At 40.9% G+C, this 12,290-nt stretch overlaps 1 protein-coding gene across 3 annotated transcripts in view; it reads left to right on the top strand.

Moving 5' to 3' along the window:
• LOC134213224 (uncharacterized) overlaps window positions 1-12,290 on the top strand; it is an 86,459-nt gene that overhangs the window by 64,529 nt on the left and 9,640 nt on the right. For all 3 annotated transcript variants that reach the window (XM_062691978.1, XM_062691979.1, XM_062691977.1), the window contains exons 2-5: window positions 3,175-3,347; window positions 3,417-6,958; window positions 7,019-7,452; window positions 7,524-8,425. In XM_062691978.1, coding sequence (XP_062547962.1) covers window positions 3,273-3,347; window positions 3,417-6,958; window positions 7,019-7,452; window positions 7,524-8,425 — 4,953 coding nt within the window. In that variant the 5' untranslated portion in view covers window positions 3,175-3,272. The remainder of the gene's footprint in view (window positions 1-3,174; window positions 3,348-3,416; window positions 6,959-7,018; window positions 7,453-7,523; window positions 8,426-12,290) is intronic.

Genomic DNA, 12,290 nt, shown 5'->3' with positions numbered 1-12,290 from the left:
TGTATGAGGAAACGCAACCGTTTCAGTTTTTTGCTTCTAGGTGGCGCTGTAGTCGACGGATTCCTGTTGTGGACAAAATGTAGAACCTTTTTTATATAAGGAAGCGACGGGTGAAGACCGGATGTAAATCCCTTTGAAATTGGCCAAGTTATAAGCATCCAAAGTCGAGGGTGTCGAGCGTGTCCCCCAGGGGTGTTTAAAATGAAAGCAACGTACCACCGACCATTGCGGCGGCGATGCAGGCGTATTCGGTGCCGTGCGAAATTAAATGCATGATTATCACGCAATCTCACGAATTTTTATCCGATTGGTAAATACTTTCCGTGCTCTGTACAGTAGTGTAGCTAGAGAGGGAGTGGGTGAATAAGTGGGGGCAAGGGGGGGATCGTTTTTTTAGTAGAAAAACACATCCGGGATATTGTTTGATGTTTAATCTCGCAATTTTCTGGCGTCGTTTTATCTTCGAGCTAACAAGGTGCAAGGTTTGAAATTCCAGACTTTTCACTTTTTCCATATAAGCTTGGGCCACTCTACTGTCCCACCCAGGAATATTCATGCGTAGGACATGTCCTACTTGTCCTACCCACTCCCGGCGCCACTGGTCTTGTGGGACGTGGACAGGATTCGGGCTAAATTAACTCTGATTTTACAGGTGACCTCAACCCTGCGGAAGTGGGGAAGGAACAGGACCGTGCATCGTGTCTTCCATGACAGACGTGCCCAGGGACGCACTTGTTGGCAGTCATGGAGAACTCTGCCGAAGTGGCCCAATGGGAGATGGTGCTTAATACGGGTCCGTCTAGGTGTGTCTCCGACGATGAATACCCGAGCAGCACAAGTCAGACAAAATTGGTTGCAGCAACTTGATTGTGACTAAATCAAGTCACACATGAGTTGCGGTAACCAATGTGGAGAATGTGTGCTGCTAGGGTAGCCGCTGCAACCGAGCAATGTTTAGCTGCTGCAACCTGATGGGGTCCACGTACGGTTGAACGACTTAGATTTCGCGGTTTACTAGGTCTGCGTGTTCACCTTGTTTGAAGGCGTCCTGGAGAACGGACGTCCCCTAATCAGACGAAGTAAGAACCGGTGATGTACACAGGGTGGAATGCATGTTATTGGAAGCCGAATCTTCTGTCTGCTACAAGCTTCTCTCGCAGTTGGTGGTTAGCACGACTCGCGACGATCTTTAATACGCAAGAGGGCAGCGAGATAGGCCAGTGTTCGAAAGCATCCCGAGTGTAGGCACTGTTCTTCGGAATAGGAATGACGTAGCTGAGCCGCCAATCGTCGGGAAAGGTTTGGTCGGACAAAACTTGATTGAATAAGTTTTCCACGGTGGGGGGAGATTTTTTAACATCGGGTATGCTATTCCATCCAGTGAAATGTAGATTTCTATTTGCATCAACAGTTACGCTTTTATAACAACATTATGCATGAGCTTTCATTTCAAATTAGAATTGGTAATTGTACAATTTTTCGATTACAGTTGAATAATAAAACAAACAAATTTGTTTTTAAAATTGAACATTTTGTTTTTTTTTCGCAAGCAATCCGAGGAAATGGAATGTTTATTAAGTAACTGTTGTCCGCAGCCATCCTTCACTCACGACCTTTCATCTGATTGTTCTTTAGAACGGCCGCCTTCGCCGGTCCCCATTCTTCCTCATCGAATGGAGCATGTGCGGAGCGCACAAGATATCCTTCGGTGGATTAAGAATTACTTTCAAGCACCACTGTGACGGGTTTCTTGAATTTTCGGATGGATCGCTCGTCCGTTAGTAGAGAGCCATCGCCACCCGCCACCCTTCATGACATCTTGCCGCGCTCCAGTAGTCTGAAAAAAAGAATGACGTGACTTCAGAGGTGAACCAGCCAAGGGCTGAAAAGCTCTTTAATAAAGAAGAAAAAAAAAATGACGTCAATCTCCAAGGAAAATTCCACAATGCCACAAATAACAATATACCTGGCCGTTAGTTCCTCAGTTTTTTTTTCCTAGTTTGGTACATTGGGGGAGCACTCCGCTGGTTGCAAACCGAATAAAATTCCAGAAACCAAAAAAAAAAAATAATTATTTTTCCACATTTCTATTTTGACAGATCATCGCGAAATATGAAACATTAAAGTCAGTTAATAATTTTAAAAATGTTATTCTGAGTGTTAAAATCACAATTTTGAATGAGGTAAAAAACTTTCAAATCAAACATTTAGTTTTTTACTCAAATATTATCACACTTTTAGAATAACATTAGAAAATGTTGGAATCCCAACTTTTTTTTTTCTGTGTAGGAATTCCTGCAGAAATTGAATTAGGAACTCCTTCATTTTTTTTAAAGGAATAGCAAAAGGAATTGCAAAAGGATATTCTCAAACAAATTTGTCCAGTTATTATTCAAGAAATCCCATCCAAAATCTTGGAATTTCATTGAAATTTCACTTGGGAATTTCTTCAGAAATACATCCATAAATTCTTTTGGGAATCCTTCGGAAATTACTTCAAGAGCTCCTTCGAAAATTGTATCTGGAAATCACTTTGACATTTCCGTTAGAAACCCTTCCAAAAATTCCTTTAGGATTCTTATTTCATTCTTTAATACATTTTCGAAAAATAATCTGTCAACAAAATTTCCGGAATGACTCCTGCAGGAATTTTGTAAAGTTTTACTAAAAGGAAAAGGAAGTTCCGATAGAATATATGGTTGAAATTGCGAAATCCTTACCAGAGGGTTTTTTGGAGGAATCCCAGGAAGATTCCTAAGAATTTCCTAAGGGTGGAATGAATTTCTAAAGCATTTTCAGAAGAGATTCCGGAGAAATTTCAGAATGAATTCTCAAAGAAATTTTCAAAGGAAAGACTTAAAGATTTTCGGATAGATTTTGCAAAGGAATTTGCGAAGGAATTCTTACAGCAATGTACGATGTATTTACATTACTTCGGAAGTTTCTTCAGAGTTAATCAAAATTCTAGGAAGATTTTTTTTAGAACAGGTTTAGCGTATATACCTACTTTCAAATTCACTCCTTAGTGGAAACACCGTTAATAAATGACGTGGTGAGACCTCTCTCCCTAAAGTGTAATTTTAGACTTTCGTATGTATGTCCGTCCATAATGCTTGAAAAAATATAATCACTGCTAGGTGAATTAATCTAGGTTATTTCTTTCTTCAATTACAGTAATGTAACGTGGATTCTTCATATACCAATCAAATTATTCGCCCTCAATAGAATAATGCTTCTCCTCCTTCAACAAACGGTGGGCGTCTACGCGTAATATGAACCAATCCGATGGCGATAAAGCATTAAGTAATGAAAGAAAGAAATTTTCCAACAAAAAGAAAACAAGCCAGGTATTACTGATTTGCACTTCTAGAAACGTATTATATTTTTAACTCTTTTCTTGTTTTTGGCACTTTTAGAGTAAACATGTCCCGGATTCGAGATCGTCAGCTGGTGGAAGCAATGGATTGCATTCGTTTTTCCGTTGGTTCAGAAAGGACAAAGACCCGGACCTCGAACTGCCGGAGGTGGTCAACGTTGCTCACCTGCAACGGAATCTCGCTTCAGGAGCAGGACATCATGCTGATTCCAGAAATGGTGTAATCAAACCCAAATCTTCAAGTGCCTCTCAAAGTGAATGTTCGTCAGACGAGCTAAGCCAAAGTCAGAGCAATGGAACGCATAGTTCATCGCCTAGTCCTAGTCCAGTGATAGACTGTAATAACCTATCGAAAAGTTCAAGCTGTGATAGTATCTTAAGCACGGCAACCACCGGGTTCGCCTTCGTGCCACCAAACCATTACGAAGCGGTCAGTAAACCGGCAGAACGTGTCATAAATCCCGGTCCATATACTGATAGTTATAAGCGTCGAGTTCGGGAGCGGGACCGTACCCGGGAACTTGACAAAAAATATGAACTCACACTGCGTAAAAAGTATAGACTGTTCCCAAGTTTACGAGCTTCCGAAAAAGACGCTACGCTAACTAGGGCTAATCAGAAGTCGGTCTACGTAGATCTAAGTTTACCCACTGCTTCGAAAAGTGTATTAGAAACTCCTGATGTTGAAAAAGGTGAACCGTCTAAAGATATCCCAGTGAGAAAACATCGTAGAACAGTAAGTGACAGTTCGAAGGAAAAACGTGCTGGAGCCTATCTACATGTGAAGGGCAAAAGACGCGCGCCACCACCACCACAATTAAGTTTGGATTCTAATACGGATACACTCACAAATAGACCATACAACGGGACGCTCACTAACTCGAACTATAATACTTTATCTCCCGGGTCAACCTTATCCCGGAAGAAACGACCTGCCCCTCTACCACCCGTATCCCCCACTTCATTAACATTGAACGAGGCATCATCGTACACAAGTCTCTTTGAGGACAAGGAAATCAAAGCGATCATCGAAGGGATCCCCCTAGCACGAACCCCAGAACCGATCATGCCTATGCGAATAACTCCCCTTCCAGGAATCTCCGAAGAGCGAACTCCTGGAGGTTTAACAGAGGAACAGAAGCAGCAACTGATCGACAATATCCGGAAAGTGCAAGCACCCCCTGCTAGCGATCCTCCTACGCCAACGAATAATCCCCCTACCACTTTTTTGTTGACGAACAACGACGTCATGAAGTTGGAAGAGAACTTCATCAACACGAACGGAACTCGATCCCCAATTCACGACTATCTTTACTCAGAAGCTATTGGGAGTTCAACGAAACCCAATGTTCCCACATCACCAATATCTCCAAGACCATGGTACAAGCGACCAATATCGGGCATGAAGCATCAAGAAAGCACTCTACCATTCAAAAAAGACATCATCCTCAAGACTATCGATAAGCGCAAAGCTAAGCTAAAGGATAAGGAGGACTTACCCGAAGTTGGATACTGTAGAAACTCGCTGGTGGATAGCAACTCAATCACAAACGTGCAAAAGTTCAACCTTTTTGCTAAACTTGTAGAAAAGTCTGATGATTCCAAGCGTCGGGATAGCGAAAAGCGGAAATCTGGAATAGGGATCCCGAGCATCAGTGAATTAGACCGGGAAGCTGCGGAGATCATCAACAAAGAAAACGCAGCCAAACAGTGCCAACAGCAGACGGTCAACGAGCTATACTTTTCCGCACCAGAACAACTGGTTAAACGTAGCCAATCTTTCATGAAGAAAAACGAAGAATTCATGGAGAACTCCGTCGAAAGCAAACCAAGATCAACAAGAGAGTTGATTTGCAAGTTCGAGGCAAATTCCACAAACATCAATAAAAGCATGGTTAATCCCTTGTTTGTCCCCAAAAAAGACTATTTCGGCGCAGAGAGGAAGGAAACTGCAACCTCGCAAACGGTACCAACTCAAGCAATAGCAGTTGATAACGAAGAAACGACCCCGCATGAACTCGTCAAAACTGAAAGCGATAAGAATTTGTTAGGCTTGTGGGCTTGTCCTTATTGTACTCTAGAGAACCCGAATTGGCGCATCATTTGTGAAGCTTGTGAGCGTATCAAACCATATGAGAAGCTCAGTATCTTGGAAGAACCCCCTTTGAGACCTAACCATCCGTTGAAGAAAGCCATCCCAGAGCCAAAAACTCAACAAGCACTCCATCCACCACCAACAACAACCGAAGATTGGGATAAAAAGACTGAACGTGTGTTGAAGTACTTCATGCCGAAACCAACCACCACACCAACCATGGGCAATGGATCTTTGGTAACTTCTACCGAAGCACCTAAAAAATCATTCGGGCAGGCTAAAATGCTTGCCTCACCAAAAATGGGTGTTAAAAGCCTGATGAATGGTAAGTCACCATCCGAACGGGTGAATGGATTGCGAAACTTCAATTCTGTCCCTGAGGGATACAACGCCTCTAATAAGTTTGATGACGAAAAACTTAAGGACAACGCAGTGGTAGTGACTACCATACCAGTATTAATAGCTCCGTCTCCTGAATTGGAAGATTGTAAGCAGTATCCTAACGTAGTGAAGGAAACTGTCGATCTAGATGAAGTGAGGAATGCGAGAATTGCCAGATTTAGCACAAATCTTGATAACGGTAGACCATCTAGTCCTGTTGAACATCTAATAGAAGATCCACCAAATAAGGTCACTGAGATGGACGATGAAGCTTTGGAAAGAGAAAAGGAGCGTTTACGTGAGATGATACGAGCTATGAACGCCAAGGCTTTGGCTGACAAATATCCTGTACTTCAGAAACCTCCCGCCAGCAGTGGCCCATCCAAGCGAGAATCGCCCTTAGTGCAGAGGAGAAATGGCTTTGTCTCGGGTATTCCAGTTAGCACAAAAAGTCCAAAACCAATTCGCAAGGCTAGCCCAAACATGGTGCGAAGAACTTTACCCGTGGAAGAACATCCTCCAGTTGTTGCAGAACCATACAAGCTAGGAGCTATTAAGAAAACTTTCGCACGTAAACCCGAGGAAACAAAACCTATCAACAAGTTGGTCGACAAAAAAATCATTAACCAAGAAGTGAAACCTTCTATTAGCAATCCTGTGCAAGTAGCCGCTCTCGTAATTCCAGAGACGGTAGCAGAACTGAGTGAACCGCAGCTAGTACTGACCAACGATACGCAAAAAGTGCTCTATGAAGCTATGGATGAACAGCAATTTAAGGTTCAACGAAATAACGTACCAGTGCAAAATTATTTCTCCGATCAGCAGAATGAAAAAGTTCGGCAAATATCGAATCAACTCCGCTCGGTTCAAGGTGTTGAGAACTTCAAGAATACCCTCAAGTATACAGGTACTCCGATGAACAGATCCAATACACTGGCGATTAATAAGCTTCTGAGAAATTTGGAAATTGCTATAGGAGATGGAGCCCATGATCGAGCTGCTAAACTGGCGGTTGATTTGGCTAAAATGAAGGTTTTGCTTTCAGTTACCAGGCAAAGCCCTGGGGGATCAGATACCGGTTCAACCGGCAGCTTGACAGAGCTTAGGTATGACTTAGGTAGTTTGTTTTACAGAAACTCTTTATTTAATGTGCATTTTTTTTGTAGTATTTCGTTTTACATCAACGACAAATCTACTAGAAAAGGTCCAATGAGAATCACTTTGTCCACATACACTACACTTTTCCAGTTGAAGGAAAAAGTTAGCAAGAATTTTGGCATACCGGTTCAGGTTCAACGGTGGATTTTCAAAGATCGGCATTTATGTGAGGAGCACAGAACACTCACCGAATATGGCATACAAGAGGGCGATCAAACTCTGCAGTTGTTTATCGTAAGTTCGACGATAAAAACTTTATCAGAGACTGGCGTTCAAACTTCTATCAACAAAGTGAAGATAGAGCAGAAGACTACTCCAACGGTGATGACTGTCCAGCCCCAGTTCAGTCATACAGAGGCAAAAATACTTACCATTTCTGACTCGGACGGCGAATGTTCTGATACGCAAAACGATTCGCAGATTGAAGATGAGTCCAAACTGGGTAAATTTATTCTTAAACTAAATCTATTTCATATATGTAGTTTTAACATTAAATATTTATTACAATTACAGGTGCTACAGCTCTTCCGACTATCGCGGAGGATAAGGGACCTCAGAACGATACTGAAGAAGGATGGGTGTGTCCACTTTGCACGCTCATAAATCCTCCGAATCGACCCGGATGTGGAGCATGTTCGGAGTCACGTCCGAATTTCTACATGGTTCCAGCACGGTATAAAAACACGGAGGAGGATGATTTCATTCCAGAGGAGCTCAAAAGATTCATCGAAGTTGATGTGAAGAAGCCAACCTCACCGGTACAGCTGCGTCAAGCTCCGAAAGAAACGCGGAACGATCTTAATCGCGTGTCTAGCAATCGCAAATCTTCGGACATATTCAACATTCTTCTGGATGAAAGCAGAGCAAAAGAAACACAGCTTACCAATCCTAGTACGAGTGATTTACTTACTACGAGGCACATCCACGTGCCCGAACAAAAGAATATTATAATGACGGCATTTACCAGTCCTAACATTACGCGGAATAAATATCGTGGCGTGGACAATTACAATCCGAATTCGTATAGCAATGGTCACGTGGCAACTCCTAAAGCTGATGGACCCATCATAACGACAGCGAGTCCCATAGTTAGGGCCGTCTTGCTTAAAGAGAACCCCAACAAACCTGTGAAATTCGGACGCAACGGTTTGGTCATGCCCGAAGATGATAGTGACGTTACAAATCACTACATGGAGCTGGTCAATCTTGATTCGGCAGATTTGATCGCCAATGTGGATCCATTCGAATGTCCGATTTGCTTTGGAGAGTTCAAGCAGTACGAAGGGATCGTATTGCGGGATTGCTTACACTCGTTTTGCAAGGAATGTCTGGTGAATACAATAAACTACAGCGAGGAAGCGGAGATCAAGTGTCCTTATATGGATACTGCATACAGCTGTGAGAGCATAATCCAGGTAAAGTAATTACAATGTGAATGTGACTTCTTTATTATTATCTACTTGATTTGTTAAAACCACACTAACAATATTATTTCGATAAATATAAATGGTGGCTGTATTTTTCCATCTTCGGCGACTTGACGAACCATACTCTCGAGATCTTGCTGCACTTGGTTCGGCTACTTAGCTCACTATGCTTTAAGATTCCTAATACATGTATTAATTATATAAGCTATGCTTCACATTTACTTATACCAGTCGGCTTTCAAACGAATATCATTTCTACCATTCTTGCCCTGCTAATACACTGAGCGGAATAAAAATAGCACCACTATTTTTTTACCAATATTTTCTGAAATTATAAACAGATGATGGTAATTGTAGCTCAGAATGTAAGCACATTCTGTTTCGCAGCTCTTCAGTGTATTACATTAATATTATCGCGGATCATTTACATTTAAGCTGAAAAATTCATGAAAAAATGTGCGAAATAAAAATAGCACCACTGCAGTTTGTCATCAATTATTGATAATATTTCAGCAAACATTATCTCAAAACACATGATAAAGTACTTTGTGATAAAAGTTCAAGCCATTCTCTGGAATTACTTCAAAAATTCTTTATGTTATGGACAGAACTATTTTTTCAAGAGTGTTCGGCTCGAAATGGTCCCAGCATTCACGAATATGAAATTTATCTGATTTATATTGTCGAATCGTGTACCTTTTTAACAAAAGTAACAGGCAAGCAAAAATCAAGGAAATAAGACCTGGAAAACAGGCTTATCTCTCAAAACTCTTTGTATGTTTGAATAAAAACATTGCTTTAGTAAATTCAGAGTTTTGAGTCGTTGTATTATCGAGCTGGAAAGTTAGTTATGAGACCATGAATGATTCCCCGTCACTGTCGGCGCCAGAGTGGGCACCAGTATTTTTGGCGTATTTTTATAATTTATAAGAGGTTTTCTGGCAAGCAATTTCAGAGTCAAACCCAAGATAAATCAAGAAATTCCTTTGGAAATTTCTCAAGACATTCCTTTGAAATGTCAAAGAAAATTTGAAAACTTCAAAAATTTCTTAATTGGTTCCTTTATGAGTTCTTTTAGGATTTTCTTCAGAAATTATTTAAGAATTTTCTTTGGAAACACTTTTAGGAATTCCTTTGAAATTCCATCAAAAAATCTACGGAAATACCCTTCGGATATTCCTTCACGAATTGTTGAAATTGTTTTAGGAATACCTTTGAAAATTAATTTAGGAGAAATCCTTCCGAAATTTCATTAGGAAATTCTTTGGAAATTCCTTTAGGTATTCCAGGTATAAATTAGAAAATTACGCCAGGAATTTCTTTTGACATTTATCCAGGGATTCTTTCTGAAAATTCTCTGGAAAGGCCTTAGTCAATTTTTCCGAAAATTTCTTAGAAACTTCTTCCAAGAAATCCTGCGGAAAGCTGTAAAGCCTACAGGAATTATTCCAGAAATTTTGTTGTAATTTTTTTTTAGTAATTTTTCCGAAAATTTATTAAAGAATTAAATAGGAAATACCTACTAAAGAAATTTTCCCACGAGTTTCTAACGGAATTTTCAAAAGAATTTCCAGATGAAATTTCGGAAAGAACTCTTGAAGGAATTTCCGAATGATTTCTAAAAGAATTTCTTATGTGATTCCCAAAAAAAATATCAAAGAAATTTCCGAAGGTCTCAAGGAATACTAATCAAATCTCCGAAAGAATGTCAGAAGGGATTCCCGAAAACATTGAAAGAATTGCTGAATGAAGTCTTGAAGAAATCTTAAAGGAATTCCAGAAATTTCTTCCTAGAGGGATCTTTTGAGGAATCACTGGAAGAACTTCTTTAGGAAATTCCTGAAATAATTGCTGGAGCAATTTCTAAAAAAAGTTCTATAGAATCCTTAAACCAATTTTCGCAGGAATTCCTAAAGCGATTAAAAAAATACAAGGGAATTCTCCTAAAAGGGAATTTGACGAGATTTCCCTGATACAATTTCCGTAGTTATTTCCGAAGAATTTTCTGTATGAATTCCGACTGAATTTTCTAAAAGAGTATCCGAAGAATTTCTCTTAAAAATTCGTTTACAAAATATCAAGAAATTTCAAAAGAGGTGCTCAAGACGAAGGGCCCTCCTTAGCCGTGCGGTAAGACGCGCGGCTACAAAGCAATACCATGATGAGGGTGGCTGGGTTCGATTCTCGGTGCCGGTCTAGGCAATTTTCGGATTGGAAATTGTCTCGACTTCCCTGGGCATAAAAGTATCATCGTGTTAGCCTCATGATATACGAATGCAAAAATGGTAACTTGGCTTAGAAACCTCGCAGTCAATAACTGTGGAAGTGCTTAATGAACACTAAGCTGCGAGACGGCTCTGTCCCAGTGTGGGGATGTAATGCCAATAAGAAGAAGAAGAAGAAGAAGAAGAAGAAGCTCAAGACGAAAGTGTTATTTAAGGTTTTTCTTTTTTAAAATTTTCCAATAGAAACTTTTAACGGTATACCTTAGCAAAATTCTTAAGGAATTCTTAAATTCCTTCTTTGAATTTTGAAGGAATATCTTGAGAAATTTACAAAACAATTTCTGCATCTATCTCCGTAGTATTGGAATGAATTCTTGGAAGAATGTACAGAAAATTTGAAAAAAATCAATTTCCTTTGGAAATTCCTTTAGGAATTTGTTCGGTAATTCTGGAAGGAAATTTCGGCGGAATTACGGAAGCTGAGGGAATGGAACAGATGAAAGAATTTCTAAGTGTATTGCTGAAGGTATTCCATAAGGGAAATTCCGGAGGAGTTTCTAAAAGAATTCTTCAACAAATTGTGGAAGGTACGCCGAGTTGGCATCTCACCAAGCCGGAGGCGGTCTAGGTTGGTGACTTCTATGCCACTTTTACCTCTGCAACGGAGCAGACCTTTTTACGTCTCTTATTTCTGCGGTGCTGCAGCCGATATCAACACCCGATACTCCTGCCAAGCATAGCGAGACTACACTCATTCCGTCATTGATAGCAGAATCACACTACTGCCTAAGCAATCACACTGACCACACGTACTAGGCGAGGCTTATATGTGTGCTCGCCCATACATTCGGTTCATCATTATGTGGGGTATTACTTAAAATACCCCCAGCTCCCGTTCGCATGCACCACACTACTGACATTCAGTAACTCGCTTCGTGCGGGTATTACTTGTAATATCCCCATCTCCCTTATGTCTCCACTTTGTGCACCTCCTATGCATCCATTTGGGCGTGGAACACCCGGCACATCACTTGTGCCTCAACGCTCACCTACCCGGGCTTGGATACTGCCAACATGTTATCTCGCAGGAACTTTGTAGGAGGTACCCACCTGTTGACATTTCGTAGCCTAGATAGTCCTTAATCAGTATGGCCACCCCGTCCTGCAGCAGTGTAGCACAATCTGTCTTACATGTCTCCTATTTCTGAGGTGCCGCAGACGCTTCAATCCCCCAACACTCCTGCCAGGCATAGCGAGACTTCCGTGTCCCTTAAGGTGGTTATACAACAACGCCACAAATCGGCCATCTTGGAAACCACGTGCTTTTTCTAGTGATTTTTCAAGAGCACGAATTGAGAGAACAACAACGCCCATGGGGATCACAACATCTGTAGATCGTTTGATTACTCATGCTAAGCAATCGACTTTAATTTCAGCATTGAACAAAAAATATTACGCTGGTTTTGAACTTTTGATAATAGGAGTAGAAAACCGTGTGGTGAATTTGAAATTCACCACATGGCTTGATTGTATAATCACCTTAATTCTGAGGTGCCGCAGAGATATCTGCCCCCGAAACTCCTGCCTTTTTTTAACCCTATGGTGTCTCGACTGTTAAATAACTAATG

Source organism: Armigeres subalbatus, chromosome 2, assembly GCF_024139115.2.
Source record: "Armigeres subalbatus isolate Guangzhou_Male chromosome 2, GZ_Asu_2, whole genome shotgun sequence".
Classification (NCBI taxonomy): domain Eukaryota; kingdom Metazoa; phylum Arthropoda; class Insecta; order Diptera; family Culicidae; genus Armigeres; species Armigeres subalbatus.
The sequence above is the reverse complement of the archived record's forward strand: the minus strand, read 5'-3'. Positions and strand labels throughout refer to the sequence as shown.